General features: G+C 45.7%; 1 protein-coding gene across 1 annotated transcript in view; it reads left to right on the forward strand.

The window, feature by feature from the left end:
- The window catches only part of CPS1 (carbamoyl-phosphate synthase 1), a 71387-nt gene that overhangs the window by 24992 nt on the left and 28494 nt on the right, over nt 1–17901 (forward strand). The window contains exons 16-24 of the mRNA XM_009088363.4: nt 568–696; nt 3155–3299; nt 3640–3850; nt 4875–5073; nt 7115–7291; nt 11569–11687; nt 14066–14207; nt 15861–15926; nt 16484–16547. Coding sequence (XP_009086611.3) covers nt 568–696; nt 3155–3299; nt 3640–3850; nt 4875–5073; nt 7115–7291; nt 11569–11687; nt 14066–14207; nt 15861–15926; nt 16484–16547 — 1252 coding nt within the window. The remainder of the gene's footprint in view (nt 1–567; nt 697–3154; nt 3300–3639; nt 3851–4874; nt 5074–7114; nt 7292–11568; nt 11688–14065; nt 14208–15860; nt 15927–16483; nt 16548–17901) is intronic.

Here is a 17901-nt window from a genome sequence, read left to right on the forward strand (position 1 = left end):
CTAACCTAAGTTACCAATTGGCAAGAAAAGTAAATTATATTGGGGTGACTCCTGTGCTGCAGCACAAAAGTATGTGACATGCCAGGGGTACTTTTCTAAATCATCTACAAGGCATTTAGAGTTAGGACTGGAGGTCCCCAAAATCAGCATGATTGAAATCTTTCTTGAGGATGGGAGTATGAAAATGTAAAATTTGGTTTGGTGGAAAGGTCTGTTCAAGTTTGGAGGAAATCAAACAGGCCTTAAACTGGGATGTCTGTAGGAGGGGTTATTTCATGCTGGAGTCACTGAAGACAGGTCATGGAAGGGCATTGTCCATGGCAGGTCAGCAGGGAAGTCCACATACAGCTAAGGACAGAAATCACCTCCTTGACTGCCTGTTCCATTTCTCTGCTATTTGGCAGAAAAAGGGAATATTATGAAGTGAACTTCTATTATTTTAATTTTATCTTCAGACACTTTGGTGTCTTCCTGATGGGATTTGCAGTTAACCTTGTAACCAGAGTTGAAGACTTTATTTATGTGAATTGCTATCTATTTCTGACATGTATTCCCCTCTCCTTTAAGGTTGAAGATGCTCTGGAGGCAGCTGAAAAGATTTGCTACCCTGTCATGATTCGTTCTGCCTATGCCCTGGGTGGGCTGGGATCTGGAATTTGTCCAGATCAGGAAAGTTTGCTGGACCTTGGCACAAAGGTGTGTCTGGAACTGCCAACCTGGGGAATATCTGAACATCTGAGTTCCTTAAATTCTGTTCTCATGTCACAGGAACTGGAATTGTGCATACATTCCATTTCATCTTCTCTCTACAGGAACTGCCCTCTTTTCATCATTCCTGCTGACAGATAATGAAAATGGCTCAATGACAGATCTTTTAAATTAAATTTGGGCAAGGTTTTCAGCAGTTTTGGTCTGGAAGGAAATACCTTGGTCTAGATTCACCAACTTCCAAGAGCAGATGATGATAAACAGTGTCAAGGAAGTGGAAACATTTGAAATGCTGAGTGATAATGTGGTCTTAGGGACAGAAGGCTGGGAGGCTTGGGCCTCTTCTCTGTTTTTCTCAAAAGATTGTAATTCTTCTAGGTCAAAAGCTCATTTAGCAAGATGACACTTCATAATTTGACAACTACCAGCTGTCTCTGGCTATGAAGACAGCTCTTTTTTTATAGAAAATCTGGGATTGTTTAAACATTGCTGTGAAAAATAAACAGATAATTGGGAAAAACAAATCAAAAGCTTTTTTCCTTGTCAAAAATGCAGAATTTTAGGAAATAAAACTCTATCCCTATGGGTCTCTAGAATTCTTGGCTTTCCCTGGTTTGCTGAGCCTCTCAATCTCTCACTTATCTCTAGAAAGAAATACTGCAGATGTCACTAAGAGCTGTTTGTGCAAATGACTTCTGTGTTCCCCACCATGCAAACAGAGCTTGGGTCTGGTGTGCTCAGTGCTGAACAAACACTGTTGGGGGGCTCAGGGGACAGGACTGGCACCATCTGGGGAGGCAGGAGGGGCAGGAATTCCAATTCCACCTTCCAGATCCATGGTGAGGCTTGAAACATGTCACTTCCTCAGGCTCACTTGTGGGCTGTGTTTAGAGGAAGCAGAAATTCACCCATCAACCCTGGGAGTGCAGCTGTCTAACAGGTTTATATCAGAACCTTTTTCAGCAGGAAAACCCTGTTTTTTTCAGCATGAAAACCTGATTTTTATCACCACATTGTGGGGTGTTTTTCTTTAAGTAAGCCTGCTGCCTTCCAGCACCCTCAGATTCCTGTCTGCAGGGCTGCTCCCAGTTACTGCTTCTGCCAGGTGCTGCTTCATTCTAAGTTTGAAGTCTGGCATTTCTACTTGTTAAATGTCATCCCATTCATCATGGCTTAATGCTAAAATTGATCTGGATCTCACTGCAAGGCCTCCTGTCCCTCAGAGAGTTTACACCACCTCCCAGTTCAATATTGATATTTCAAAATTTACAGTGAAAACCAATTTGGGTCTTGTTGAATTAAGTCAAATTTGGATGCTCATTTCCAGAGCCCAGCAGTTGTGATTTGCAGTAATTCAGTGAACTGGATTTTCAGGCACTGGACTGAACTGTTCATAACTGAGATAACTGAGCCCTGGCTGTTGGACAGCACAGCTAGTTCAGCTAACCTGGCCTGGAGGTTGTGTCTCCTGAGTCTGCTCAGGGAGTGGAGAAGGATACAGGAGCATCCAGGGCTGGTTTGAGGAGTGGTTGGGTGTTCCAGAACCCAACCAGGGCAGTGCTTGCTTAAGCCAGTGTGCAGTGCCATTCCTCTAAGCTGTTTTCTTTTTTTATGTGTGATTTTGGCAGCTGAGCTAAGGGCAGGGTTTAAGTAACAGCCTTAAACCCTTTCCAACATGGAAAACTCCTGAGTTAATGACAGAGGGGAGCAGACTGAAGAGCCAGTTCATGGGCAGCACTAGAACAAGGAGCTTTGCTAAGGGATGGGTTGATAATGTGCCCATCACTTTCCAGGGTTTTAAGCAAGTATTGATTAATGTTTTCTCTCTGCTGATGTTAAAGCCATGCATTCCCTTAGATTATGCTCCTTTACCAACAAACTGTATTTTTCATTCTTGCCTCATGTGCTGAGGAATACTTTCAAGATCAGTTTAAGAATAAATCATGACCCTTGCCTCTGGTTAGTGTGCCAATGACAAGCAGCATTATTAATGCTATTAATGACATCCTGTTTGCTGGCACCTACACTCCCATCACTCAGTCATTTTGCTTTTTACAGAGTTCTCTATTCAAGTCCTTGGGGCTGCCCACATAAAAGTGTGTTTGTTGCATGATTGAAGCCTAAAATATCCCTATATTCCTATTTGTTATTTATATACTGTTGCCAACAGACATGCCCAACCCTTTTTTTCCCCATCATATCCCATACATATTTTCAAATGTGCCTTTCAAATAACAGTAAAGCAATTTTTAAGAAAGAAAGAAAGAGATAAATAGGAGGTGCTTGTTATCAATGTTTTGAACTTATTTTCATCTTTCATTTGGTCTGGGATGTCTGGAGATAAGTCTTAAATGTCCAATATGATCTAATAAAGGGTTTGTTGCAGGTTTTTGGGGGAGTGTTGTGGGATTTTTTTTGGTGTTTATTTTCCCATTCCTATTCCCAGGCATTTGCAATGACGAACCAAATTCTGGTGGAAAAGTCACTTGTTGGCTGGAAGGAGATAGAGTATGAAGTTGTGAGAGATGCTGCTGATAACTGTATTGCTGTCTGCAACATGGAAAACATTGATGCCATGGGAGTGCACACAGGTAGGCTGGGGCAGAGGCTGGCTCAGTGACCTCCTACATGCAGTGCTGCTCTGCCTGGTGTTACTGACAGAGCTTTGGGATTGATAATGTGGGCTACAAAAATACTGCTCAGGTCCTGAGTGCAGCCAGATAGGCTGTGAAACAGACTAAAGCCACACCTGTGGTTGTGTTTTGCATGAGATTCTGTCTCCAGCTCTGGGCTTCTGACTGTCTGTGCTTTTCATCAGCCCAAGTGGTAATCTCTGATAATGTCATTACTGCTAGTGGGTTAGCAGAGACAGTGACTTGTGTGGCCACATTTGCTTCTCATTTGCCTTCTCTGCTACCTTGTGACAAACAGGAGATTCTGTTGTGGTGGCTCCAAGCCAGACTCTCAGTAATGAGGAGTTCCAGATGCTGAGGGATCGTGCCATCAGAGTTGTGCGACATTTGGGCATTGTGGGAGAGTGCAACATCCAGTTTGCTCTGCATCCAACTTCCCTGGAGTACTGCATCATTGAGGTTAATGCCAGGCTCTCTAGGAGTTCAGCTTTGGCCTCCAAGGCAACAGGGTAAGATTATTTAAAAAAAAAAACCAAAACGTTCCAGGACAAACAGAAAAAGAGAGCAGAACAGAAAGAGAGAGGAAGGGATTTGGATCAATGTATTATTTAAGTAAGTAGGTGACAGTTACAAGGAAAAAGAGCTGCAGCATCTGCCTTCCATGTAGTTAAAACATGGAGTTGTAGCCCACATTTTCATCAAGGAAGACTGAAGTTGGCTGTTAGAGAGAATTGTGGAGCAGTCAGGTCAGCAAGGTACAGATTTCTGCATGGGAAGCTTCTAAGAACAGCTCTTGTCAGCATCTGTTAGGTTTGACCCTTGGAGAGCTGGTCCTGCTGGGAGATGGAGGGTGGGGTTAGGGAGCCCTGCAGGTCATTGCAGCCTGCTGATGCTGTTGCTACAAACGGAAAAGCTCCCAGGAGACACGTGTGTGGGAGCCTAATCCTTGCAAAGCACATCCACTGCATCCATATGTTGGCTGCAAATCATCTCTGGGACCCAGAGGGCAGAGTTATTAATGAGCTGTCTGTCAGATGGATGCAAATGGCATTGCTAGCTGCCTTTGTTTTGTTGGCTAATCATAAACTAATCAAGATAAGGATGGTCAAAGCAGGCTGTTTAAAAATTGGCTTCTTAATTGCACTGTGCAGATGCTGTTAAGAGGCACGAATTAATCTCTAATTTGCAGTTCTCAACAACTCTGATGGTTATTTAAGACCCATAGCAGGCTGGAGATAAGCCATGTTTTTGGACAGTGGGTGTTTGATTGCTTTCCTTTTCGATGGCAGACTTGCAGCTAAACATCTGCCAGAGTGGGCTCGCAGTGGATGTGACAGCCACTGAAAGGGGTGGCACGGTGGACAAAAAAGCAGGTCCCAGGTCTAGGGAGGTAGCTCTGCAATGTGTTGAGGTAGGAGGCTGGCTGGGTCCTGCTGTGCTTGAGGAGGGAGGATCACCTCACCTCTGTTGAACTGGATTTGCAAGTGCAAAGTTCTTTGCACTCTGCTGTTCTCTGCTTCTCCTCTCTGACAGGTATCCATTAGCATTCATTGCTGCCAAAATTGCCTTGGGGATTCCCTTGCCAGAAATCAAGAACGTGGTGACAGGAAAAACCTCGGCTTGCTTTGAGCCCAGCCTGGATTACATTGTGACCAAGATACCCCGATGGGACCTGGACCGTTTCCAGCACACCTCCAACAGCATTGGGAGCTCCATGAAGAGTGTGGGAGAGGCAAGTGCCACACTCCCACCTCCCATTCCACCACCATTTCTCTTTCTTGGAAACCCTCAGTGTGTCTGTCTTCAAGGACCTAATGAATTGGAGGATATATATTAATCTTAAATTATTTTTACCCAGTACTATAATTAATGGAAATTAGTGAGCCCTGTGTAATGTTGGATATCACAGTATGACTCCTAAAGGAAGAGATCACTATGGATCACCTGGGGTCGATGGGTTGACTTCATTCCTAACACTCACTCCAAGGCTCTCAGAGTTCTTTTTTTAGTTTGAGGTTCTGCAGTGGTGGTTAATTACAGGACAATTTCAGGAGCAGTAGTGTGTTAAGATTTTCAGTGGTGCCCATGAGCCAGAGCTTTCAGCTCTTCCTCAGTGATTTGTCCTCTGTGTTAAAGCCATATGCCAGATCTCAGCCTATTTCTTCCCTTGGAATCCAAACACAAATTGTCATCTTGCTCTCAAGTTTTGCCTTCTTTTAGAGATGAAGTCTCTTAGATCAGATTTTAAGATGTCTGGACAGTTACAGTATTTTCAGACTGTTTTAAGAAGGGGGAAATGAGACAAAATCATTAAGTTACACACTTAATTAGCTAATTACATATCAGCTACCAAAGAAAAATAATTGTGCATTTTTTCAGTTGTCTTTTCAAATACTTATTGTATTAAATTCTTTTGACATGGAAGATGTTCCCAATATCATTGTTGTCATTGAACAAGAAGCCTTCATAAGAACTGGAAAGATTAAATTAGAATTTGATCTTCCATTGGCAGGTTTGGCTTTTAATGGTAATGAGGTGAGATTTTTGTTTTCAGTGAGATGATGCTTCCTGATATTCACAGTGCTAAGGGGTTTTGGGACTGTCCATAGAACTGGAGTTCCTAAATACAGTTGCACCATCAGCTGTGGAACTTCCTGGCCACAGACATTTGCAGAAGGAAATGTTGAGTCCTTCCAGTGCTCATTTGTCACAGAAGTGCCTGAAGCTGTGTCCTTTTCCAGGCAGGACAGAGATACAGCAGAGTCAGTGCTCTAACTCTGGGATGGAGAAGCCCAAGGGATGCTGTTTGCAGCTGGTGGGGGAACTGAGCAAGAATTTTAGTCTGCAGGACCTGTGGGTAGGAGAGGGAGTCTTTGAAGCAAAGAGTTCCTTGCCACTGTGTCTCTATTAGTATGGAGCAGTCATCTCCCCAGGCCTGAACTTGAAGCCAGGTTGCAGCACCTACTGCATTTTTATTAATTGAACAGTCTGGCCTGGCTTTTTCTGAGCTCTGTTGTGCTGGGCAGTGGGCCTGGAGCTGGGAGAAAAGAGAAAACCATGTTATTTTTTCTTTTGACATTTTTCAGCCTTGTGTTTGAGAAGATTTTTATGCTGTTAAAGTCTCACTGCACAGGGAAATAAAAATGTAAAAGTTTGAGAAAGAGCTCTGTTCCCTCACAGATTTCTAGACAGAAAGGCTTGTTTTCTTATTAGATATGGTGTCAAGACTGAAGGAGGGAAACCCCTTCAGTGCTATGCCAAGGAGGAGTAATCATTTAAGAGAACCCTCACTGGGGAGAGTTACTGTTAAATGTAATTTAAAGAAAGCAGGAGAAGGTTTCTCCTGAACCTTCAAATACACACTGTGAATTTCTATCTCTAACAGGCTGTTAAACAGAAATATTCTTTTATATTACTATACCCATGCTGCTGCATAATGCTTCCCTCTACCAGAGTGCTTCCCTTAAAGCAGTTTGCAGTGGAGAGCAGCATCCTCCTGTGTGTTACAGACAGAGAAATGGAAACCCAAAGTGCAGCCCACCAAAACAAAAACCCCAACCAGTCCCTTGTCTGGACCTCCCACTGATACCATCAGCAGAGTCAGATCTAGAACTGGGGCTACCAAGGCTCAGTCAGGACTGCCTTAGGGAGGAGTCTCAAGGCTACCAAATCAGTGTGTGCTTGTCCTTGTGGCTGGAATTGTCCCCACCCTGTGGCTCAGGGCACAGCCAGGCTTGGCTCCCTGGGCTCATGGGATGTTCTCTCCCTTTCAGGTCATGGCTATCGGCCGCACCTTCGAGGAGAGCTTCCAGAAGGCCCTGAGGATGTGCCAGCCCTCAGTGGATGGCTTTGTTTCACAGCTGCCTATGAATAAAGCCTGGCCTGCCATTGTGGATCTCCAGAAGGAGCTCTCTGAGCCATCCAGCACTCGGATATATGCAATAGCCAAGGTAACAAAGGATAGAAAGACCTTGACTGTTGTCTTGGTCTGAACAGCCAGGTGTCTGCTAAGGAGGACAGGAGCCTCCCTTGAAATGGAAAATGTAAACTCCCTCCCTCTGAATTATTGTAATTTTGAAATTAAGGGGCTCTCAGGCAAAGATATGGGAATAGGAATAACAGTTCTTCACTAGGAAAATTAAAAATACAAATGCAATAGTACAAAAAAGAAAACAAAGCACTGACAGTCAGAGCAGGAGCTGAGCCCCTGTGTGTCAGGGTGGGGGCACAGTCCCATCCCAGGGGGGCTCAGGGTGGTGGCACAGTCCCATCCCAGGGGGGCTCAGGGTGGTGGCACAGTCCCATCCCAGGGGGGCTCAGGGTGGTGGCACAGTCCCATCCCAGGGGGGCTCAGCCCTCCTGCAGTGCCAGCTGTGGCTCTGCTGGAGCAGGGATCCTGCCCAAGGGGGGAGTTTTCCTCTGCAGCTCCAGGGCTGCTGGAGATGGGCCTGCTCTCCCTCTGGGAATGCAGGGCAGCAGAAAGCTGCTCCTCTGGGAATGCAGGGGGCAAAGGCTGCTGGGCTGTTCCCAGGGCAGATTGGATCCAGGGAGGAACTGGCTCAGATTGGATCCAGGGAGGAACTGGCTAGTGTTCAGCCCTGATTTATACCAGTGTAAGTGCCAGTCAAAATGGATCACTTTTGCAGATTACAAAGGAATAAATGAAGATCCTTTTGAGAACTGAAACCAAGGATGATAAAGGATCACAAACTGCAGTGTGTGATAGCTCTGTCTCCTTGCAATGTTTGCATTGGTGTGGGCTTGAAACTAACAGAACTACACAAATCTATGTTAAATTTCACAGACAAGAAATCTCCTGTTCTCCAAAACAACTTAGCATTCTTCTGACCCCTCTCCTGTCACACTGGTCAAATCACTTCAGCCTTGAAGGTGCCGTAACATGTCCATCTGTCCAACCCCTCTATGAAGAGGAGGGCACAGCTGTCTTTTACACCTCCTGCCTACTTGGATGACTTGCTTTGTTTAGCATTGTAAACCTTCCTGGCAGGGAATGCCCAATTACATTTTTGTGCCCCCAGCTTTGTGTGGTGAAGTCTTTAAGCCCTTTGTGCTCATGTGTAGGTACATCTCGTTCCACCTCCACATGAGTGAGGAGCTGAGCCTGTGCTGTGTTAGTTAAAAGCTTTTCACTAGCTGTTCCTCTTATAAATGGCCTGAAGAAAAATCAGAACGTGTTTTATAAATGTGTGGCTTGTCCAGCTGTTCCCTCTTGTTTTTCAAGCTGGGAAGTGCATGTCTTCATCCTTCAGCAGCTGTGTTTGGTCTTTATTACAGCCTTTTTCTTGTGACTGAGAGAAAAATCTTACTTCTTGAGTCTCTGAGTGGTTCAGAGAGAGTTTATGAAAGATTTAAATTAGACCCATGTTAACACAGGGCATCTGGGGAGATGAAGGTGAGCTGGGGTCCCACTGAACGCTGGGTGTTCCCAGCTGCTGGAATCTGCTGGAAAAAACAAGAACAAACTCTCAGTCCCTCCTTAGAAAGAGTTGCCTCTGCCCCACACCGTGCATGAATTCCTCCCCATTATTAAGTGAGACAAGCAGTTCAGGTCAGAGGTGCTTCTGGCACCTGGGGCTGTCTGCATGGAAATCCCTTCCCACCTTTACAAACCAACTGTGAGTCCCCATTAGCCACCAGCTCCATTTGGAACAGCATGGACCTTTGCTATCTTTTATATGTTTTCTCCTCCCCACAGCCCTCCAAGGCTTTGCACTTTTTTTACTGTTTCTCTCTCCTTTGCCTGTTGGATGATGACAACAGCAAATGTTCAGGTGCAAGGAGAGGGAGTTCAGCTGCCACTCAGAGCTCTTGCTGTTGTAATGGGGCTCCCTGTTGTCATGTAAAAAAAAGGCACAGGAGAGAGGCTGACAAAGATGAGACTTGTTCCTTGGCTGGAGAGGGAGTGCTGCAAGGATGGAACAGCCTGATGGGCAGGGATGCTCAGGTTGTGTCAGGTGTTTTCTGCTGCTCTTCTCTGTACAAGTGGCCTCAGAAGGCTTAGGCTGTGGGATTGGTGCATGCTCTGTTTCACACCAGGGCCCTGGTCTCCAAACTGTCCACACTACAGATGTGCAGTCTGCACTTGTGCTGCTGTTCACAGGCACCTAAATACTTTCTTTGCTGAGGAGCCAGGATGGGACTGAAGCCACAGAGGTGTCCCTAGAGAAGGCACAGGCAGCTGAGCAGCCCTTCACTGCTTGGCCTGGAGGGCAGGCTTGCTCCATGGCTCTTGGAGTGAAGGCAGTCCTGTGAACCCCAGTCCCTGCTGGATGGGATGCTCTGGAAGTTGAGCAGGGCTCTGAAGTCACACTGTCCTGCTGGGTCTCTCTCCTCCTGCTCCCACGGTGTGTTTTGGCTGTACTCCTTCATGAAAGCCACTGGAGTCCAGCCCTCCCTGAGCAAATCCTACACAGTTGTCTGGAAACCTGATTTGCCCCTGGAGTGTGGTGATAGGGAGCAAGCAATGTCTGCAAACTCACTCTTCTCTCCCAGTCTCCAGATTTATGCAGCAGGGATGAAGATGGTTGATTTTCTCTGCCCCTCCTCTGGTGAATGAGTGGAAGGGATCCATTTTTTTCAGTTTCCTTTGAAGATCCTTGGGACTTTATTTAAAAAGTGTCCTAACCAGCTGAAGAGTGTATGGTCATGCTCCCCGTGTGTGATGTGTGGCTCAGGGACCACTGACTGAACTGGAGATCCTGAAGATGTACAAGTCTGTGTGTGTTTTGTAAGAACAGATGGACCTGAAAGGGAAAAAGACCTGGGAAAGGGAAAAGACCTGGGAAAAGAATCAGGATGGGAAGGACCCCTTGCCACTTGCCTCATGCCAAGAGTCTACTGAAGACCTGGTATGTGCCTGGGCACTCTAAAGGAGCAAAGCATGTGTTAGAGGTTTTCACCACTGCTTGTGAGCACACAGGAAATTCCAGTGAGCAGTTGCCACCTCTCAGAACAAGAGGATAACTGCAAGAGCAGATTGGGAATTCTTTAGGAAAGGCAGAAGCTGGTGTCAGTATTTTGCAGGGAGATGCCACCCATCCCTTGTCCACTTCAATCCCTGAAGTGACCCATTTCTCTGAGCTGGCATTGCTGAAGCCCATGGTGGTGGCCCCAACATTGGTGCCCAAATTTTCTACCTTGGGGGAATGATGCTGGGATGCAGTGGACAACACTCATTCCTGGATTAATTCTGGAGTTTTCTTCAATGGCATTGCTCTGGCTTTGTTCCAGGGATGCTGCCCTTCAAGAAAACAATTAAGCCTGGTAGGAAATTAATGAGCCTGATTACTTTAGCTCAGCAAAGATACCGTGCTGGCATTATCATTATGGTTGATTATAGTTGCTTTGTCAGGAGAGTTGTAACTGTACACCACTGGTGAGACCCAAGAAATTGCATTGATAGAGAATACATCATAGTGAGGGCTCTCTGAGGTGCTGGGGTTTTTTAATATTACAATGTTTTTTAACCCATTCTCTTATGAATAATTTCTCTGTGGGGTTCTTTTTTACCTCAAATTATTTAGCTGTAAATAATTGATTTTAAAAAAGCCCATCAGTAACCCCAGGAAGAATTTGAATGGTCTTGGCATTATCTTGAGGTGGAGTGAGAGAAGTTGGAGCTCTGCTGTAGCTGCAACATCACCCAGGACCTGACTTTGCCTTGCTTCAGAGGTAATGCAAGGCCACATGCTTTGATTCAGCCCCGTGTTTCAAGGCTATCTCAAGATTTCTGCTCCAAACCAAAATGTTCCTTCACATCTGAGAATCCAGAGCTTCCCGTTTGATATTTGCAGTTAGGGTGTTGGCAGTGGGCCTGAGATTTAGGCAACTTGAGTGGTAGGAGGTGCAGAGGGAGGATTGGTCCCTGCAGCCTGAACGTGGCTCCCTGTAGTCAGCTGAGCATGTTCCCAGTGGCCACCCAGCCTAGCTGCCACCAGCTTGTCTGGCTGCTGGCTCTGTGCAAAGCAAATTACCTCTGTCACTGAAACAGAGCCCAGGGAGAAGTGGCTGGGGCCTCCCTGCCCTCCTGATGGGGCACAGCTTGTGTTGCTGCAGGAGACAGGGTCAGCAGGCAGATGAGCATTTGACTGGTACAGCTTGATCTACAAAACTCTTTTTCTTTCTGATCCACACTTGCTGCTAGGTGTTTGCAGACTGTTTGTGCAGTGTGTTAAAGGGGCTGCTTGGTGCTGTCCTGTTTTGGCAGGCCTTGGAGGAGGAGGTCCCTGTGGATGTCATTCACCAGCTCACAGCCATTGACAAGTGGTTCCTCTACAGGATGCGCAGCATTGCCAACATGGAGAAGGTCCTCAAGGAAGAGAACAGGTAAAAAAGCCTTGTCCTAGGGCACAGCAATCTTCTGGGAATTGAAAACTGTGGGAAGCACAGATGCAGTCAATGCTGAGAAGTTTATTCAAGTGCTTGGAATAAATGGTGCTGTCTTAAAACCCAGTTCACTGTCTCAGTCAGCAGAAATTCTGGAGCACACTCTTTTTGGTAAAACAGCTCCTTGGATTATGGAAGTTATGGTTTATAATAGAAAACCTTCAGTATCTCTGGGACTAAAGACTGGGAATGTGGATGGCCTGCAATGAGTAATTTATGTACCTAGGACAGAGTTACCTTTCAAACTCCACACTGAACTTGTCCTGACTTACTGCACCTGAGGGTCACAAACAATGCATTTTATTTCCAGCCTGGACTATTGATTTTTAAGCTTTTCTGCTTTGCTGTAATCATGCAGCATCTGTGAGTACTGATTTTGTACCACGCTTCCAACCATCTATGGTTCCAGCCCTATTTAAATATAAATCTTTTTCCTTCAAGAAAAATGACCGTGTAAAATCCAACAGGAAAGATAGCAGTAAATTAAAGGAGTGGGCTGTATTTCAGTCCAAACTCTTGCTGACTTGAGCTTTCCCTTCATGTTTTACGAGGCTGGGAGAGCCTCCTGGCTGAGTTATGGGCCGAGTGTTGGCTTTTGTGCCTCTGGTACCCGTTGTGCTCACGGATGTCACCACACGGTGGCACTGGGAGTGCAGTGGAGGCAGCGAGACCTGCGGCATCTCTGCTTTTAATTGAGCAGCTCTTGCTCTCCCTTGCACCCAGAACAAGCAGCATCTGGAGCCAAACAAAAATAAATGCGGAGGGAGAGGTGGAAGAAAAGGAGTACCTAGATTACTTGCAGAAATCTCTTGTTTGGCTTTGTTTTTGTCCCTTAACATCCATGTCCCCTCAGGTGTTGGAAGGCTGCAGTTAGGTCACCCTGAAGCCTTCTCTTTTCCAGGCTGAACATAGAAAGTATCTTACCCTCCCTGACTTACCAGTGCAGGTTTGCACTCCACTAGAATTGCTCACACTTTTGCAAGCAACCTGTGTTACCTCCCAGCCAGCCCTGGAGGGAGGGGATGGACTGTCCAGCTCCTTTACACTGAAGGCACAAAGGCAAAGAGCCAGGGAAGAACACTTGGGACTTGAACTGAGGCTGGTCCAGTGAGCCACATCAGGAAACAGCTCTCTGCCATAGCCAGGGGAAAGCTAATTGAGTGATGCAGATGAGACTTGGCACACATGTGCCCTTCCTGCAGCCAGCTGTTTCCAGGCCCCAGCACGCCTGGCATGAGTTCTGCCTGTGCCACAGAGTCATTTCCAGTTGAACAGAATGAGGGGTGATGCCATCAGTGCTTTAAATCTTTCTGTTGGAGTACAGGTGCCAGAAGCAGAAGTTGTTGCCCTGTTCCTGGGCACTGCTGCTGGTTACAGGCTCTTTGCCTCCACCCACCCCTTCTTTCTGTCTCTGTGTTGGTCTGGTTTCTTCTGTCATGCTTTAGAAGTGGCAGAGGAAAAAGTGCATGGAAAAAAATGCATGGTTTCATTTCCCCTCTAGGAACTTGTCTTTTTTTCTTTGGCATGCTGGTTTTCCTGTAAAAAACTAGTTACCTTTCTGCATGGATTAGTGAGTGGCCTAACCTAATTTAAGCTGCTAGCCCAAGGCAAATGAATCATGGTGCAAAATAATCACTGCTTTTGTTCTACCCTCCCAGCTGGGAGGGAGGGTGACAGTGAATGATATTGTTATAATGAGATACAAGAAATGGAATGAAAACAAGCTGCAAATGAAGGCAATTTGCTGTCTGTGACAGTAATCAAATGACAGCCAGCTATGTGTGTTCCTGAGGCAGAAGGGAGGGAGGGCAAGGGAGTAAACGGCTCAGAAAGAGGCTCATTTTCTGGGGGTCATCAGGTCTACTCACTCATTCTAAGGAGGCTGAGTCCTTAATAGCCACTGACTGCTAGCATCAGTTGTGACAGAGAAGTGGTGGAGTTTGCTGGGTTTGCTGCTGTAAAAAACACATCTGGTGTTCATGATTTGTGCAGGAAGCCCTGCCTCTGAGCTGGGGTCAGAAAGCAGAATGGGCTGAGGAGGAGTGCAGGAGTTTCTGCTGGAGGGATTGGAGCATGGAAACCATGAGTTTTAGTACAGTGGGGTGTCACAAAGTGGGTCTTACTTTGGGAAATCCAAAACTTGGGAAGCTCAACCTGCTGGATTAGGCAGCAAATCATAGAATGGTTTGGGTTGAAAGAGATCTTAAAGCTCATCTCATTGCACCCTCTGCCATGGGCAGGGACACTTCCCACCTCATGTATCTTGTAGTTCTTGCTGTGAGGCCTCATGCAGAGGTGTTTTTCTCATTTAATCCCAGCAAAACAATTCCAGAGGAGACTCTGAGGAGAGCCAAGCAGATGGGGTTCTCTGACAAGCAGATTGGGAAATGCCTGAGGCTGACTGAAGTCCAGTGCCGTGAGCTGAGGCTGAGGAAGGAGATAGTGCCCTGGGTGAAACAGGTATGTGAGAAACATCACTGGGAATGTTGGGGGCTGCCAGGAGTGGCAGGAGACCTCTGTGTCCTTGGAAAGCCCTGGCTCTGTTAACATCCTCAGGAGTTTAGATGTTGATGGGAGGAGAACACAGTCACCCATGCAGCACTGCAGGCATCAGTGTAATGCCATGAACATTCCCAAAGAGACACTCAGAGTATTCTTGTCCAAATTCCTTGTGGCTTCAGGAGAAGGCTGAAAATGCTGGCCCACCTTGGTAGGACCATGGAGAGTGTATCTCTTCTCTCTTGGTAGTGAATTTTGACAGGCTAATACTTTATTTGTTATGGGTTCATTTGCTATTCACTGTGATAGCACGAGCCTAATGAGCTCATCTGGTATTCATGGCAGTGCCCCTAGGTGCTGGCTGTTACATTTCAGGTATGTTGGTATTAAACTTCCACCAGCTGGTTTCCTGTCCTTAAAGATGGTTTAAAAAAAACCAAACCCAAAGTACTGCACGTTTCTGAAAGAGTTCATTTGTATCCTCAGGCCCAGTTCGAGGTGCCAAGTCTTTCTCTGTTCTCCAGCTGCTGTTTTTCTTCTGTGGCTCACCTGGCCACAGAAAAGTGCCTGCTCTTGCACTGTGTTCTTTCAGCTGCATATGGCACTGCAGTGCTGGGTTGATTTCTGTGCCAAGGTTCACTCAATAAGGTCATTCAGCTTGTGCCTGCCTGTGTGCCTTCAAAGCATCTGGAGCCATGAAGTACAAGTCACAGTATTAGCAACAGTAATGAGCAGCAGACACATGGTGCTAATGATGTAAGGTCACATTCTCCATGATTCACAAGGGTTTGGACAGGCAGTGGGCATTCCTGGAAGGGCTTGAAGTTTGGATAGAGTTTTAAATGGTATAGCACATAAAAATTCATGTCAAGGCTGCCTTCATATTGCTCCCTGTTCAGTGTTCTCTGTAGAAATGTTTCAGATGTTCATTCAGGAAACTTCAGCATTCCTGGTGACCCAGATGGACTGGTTAACATGCCAGGAGTAGACACAAATAGTTTGTGAACAGCCTCATTGGCAAAATATTTTTCTGGGCTTTCTTGTCACTAATTACATAAGAAAATGTTGAAAACTACATATAAAAGTGGCTTAAAATCACTCTGGCTTTGTGTACCATTTAATTATCAAAACATGAGTTATATTGTAACATAAACACATAGTAAGTGTCACTACACAAGATTTCTGAGTGGTATTATGTGTGTGTTTGTATCCAGTGTGGGAGTCAGGAGTAGAGTGTGAAGATTCCAGACAGCCTGTTTAAAAAGGACAGAAATCCTGGAGAATCTCTGTAATCTGCTGAACAAAGCAGAGAATGAGGGCCTTGGCAAGCAGGGGAGGGTTCCTGGGCTGGGCAGGTGTTTCACCCAAGAGGTGCAAGAGCTAAAACTGCAGCTTGGAAAGAGATGGCAGAGGGCTGTGTTGGCTGAAGTGCAGGGCTGGGGCAAGGCCAGGCATGTGCTGTGTTAGCACACAGGACAGTCAGGAAAGATATGATGGGAAAATAATAGGAGTGAAACAGCAGTGGAAAGGGAAAGAGGCAAAATAACCCAAAATCTGCATGTAGGAAAGATCTTGCCCTGGCCAAGTCACAATTCCCCTTTGTTTCCTGCACAGATTGACACCCTGGCAGCAGAGTACCCAGCAGTGACTAATTACCTCTATGTCACCTACAATGGGCAGGTAGGCACCCTCAGGAGCAGCAGCCTCCTTGCTGTCTGCTCTGATCTCTTTCCCCTGTTCCATCTTATTTCTGGAAATCTTGCAGGTGCCTTGGTCTCCATAGCAATTCTTTTGGATGGTTTTACATAAAATCCCCTTCCAGCAGGCCTGGAACTTTCTCTGGCTCCAGCCTTGATCCAGTGCATTTCCAGTTAATGCCCCAGTGTTGTTCAGAGCCTGTCATTTATCACCTGTCCATGCACAGGAAGGTGCTGGGCATGCAGAAATCCAATTTCCCTTATCTCACCCTAACATTATTTTGGTATAAAACTCCACAGGTCCTTGGGCTGCTTGAATAGCCATCTTAGAGGTGCTGTTTGTCTTCTGCTCTGGCTGCAGCCCTGCTGATTCCAGGAGAGCTGCACTTGATTTACATGCAGTGAGCAGGATCAGCCTGGAGCCCTGAAGGATCTGATTGTTGGATTTGGGCTGAACCCCAAAAACTGTTTATTCTGAAAAGCACAGAGTTGGGTGCTGTGGAGTACAGATCCTAATGACTCTTCTGTCTCCCTTCCCAGGAACATGATGTAAAATTTGATGACTGTGGAGTGATGGTGCTGGGCTGTGGACCATACCACATAGGTAAATCTTTCTTACAGCTCCTCTGTTCTCCTTGTCCCCTCAAGCCTTCTTGTGTGGTTCCTTTGCTCCTCTTCTCATGTGGTGAAAAAACCCTGCAGAGCCCAGTGCCCAGGATATCAATTCCTAACAGAAGGTTTGCATTTTATACTTGGAGATTTCATTTCATTACCTGAAAAAAAAGCAGAATAATTTTATTTCTTTTCACTTGGTACTTAGTTGTGATTTCCACAAAATTTTACAGAATTTTTTTTTTAATTTCACTTTTTTCACATGCTGAGGCCTTGAGAACCTCATACCTTTTCTAGAAGCTTGTTGCTCCCAAACCTATCTTAAATGTTTACTGCCAGCTCATGATGATATTGTCACTGTGCATTTTACAGCTGTCAGTGTAGGTGACTCTGAAAATATTTTGATCTCTTCAGCTGCTTTTGTGTAAGCAGTTCTCTGTATGTTGTATTTTCTTTCAGCCCACTCAGATCATTATACAGAGTAACAGTTTCCTTGTGGCTGTGAGTGTTGGCTAGACAGACTGCTGAATTCTCTATGTGATGACTTCCACTTTTTCTTTCCATGGATCTCTCCAAATAGCTTCCAATTATTGACAAGGAAAAAAAAAATTGCTTGTTATTCAGAAATATTTCTGCTCTGCATCTCCCAGAACTGGTGATGGGTTATGAAAGCTGGAATTGAAAACTGCATCCATTTGCTTGGCTTGGCTTGGAGAGGTCACATGCTGCACTCCTGTTTGAACTCCTCTTTTTGAACTCCTTTTGCAGCCTGAATGTTGAGATGACTGAAATCAGGAGCAACACTCCCTGATCAGGTTTATTTTTTGTTCAGCAGGCTGTGTGGCATGGCTACAGAAAATGAAAAGGATGGCAGTGCTAGCTCACAAGTTGATGGAATGTGTGTGAACACATTTTGCCCTGCTCACCTCAGACTCATGGCTTAGACCAGACATGCATGTTCTTGGTCTCAGCTGCTCTGCAGCTCTGATTAGATCCATCAAGGCCATCTTTGGAAGAGGTTGTAGCTAAATAAAGGCTGCTAGAGGAAACCATGACTTGTAGCTGTAAAATATTTTTTCCTGGATGCAATATGAAGAGGTTGTAGCTAAATAAAGGCTGCTAGAGGAAACCATGACTTGTAGCTGTAAAATATTTTTTCCTAGATGCAATAGCCAAGCTGTTGGGGTGTTTTTTGTTTTTTTGGAGAGGTCTGCCACTCCTGAGCAGCTGAGCCAACTTACCTGTTGTTCTTGGAGCTTCACCTTTTGTGGCTGATTAATTTCCATGGGAGGACAATTACATTTCTGGCTCTGAGCTGACAGGAGGCAACGCTGGCTTATTTTTTT

The sequence above is a fragment of the Serinus canaria genome (genome assembly GCF_022539315.1).
Source record: "Serinus canaria isolate serCan28SL12 chromosome 7 unlocalized genomic scaffold, serCan2020 HiC_scaffold_29, whole genome shotgun sequence".
NCBI classification, from domain to species: Eukaryota; Metazoa; Chordata; class Aves; order Passeriformes; family Fringillidae; genus Serinus; species Serinus canaria.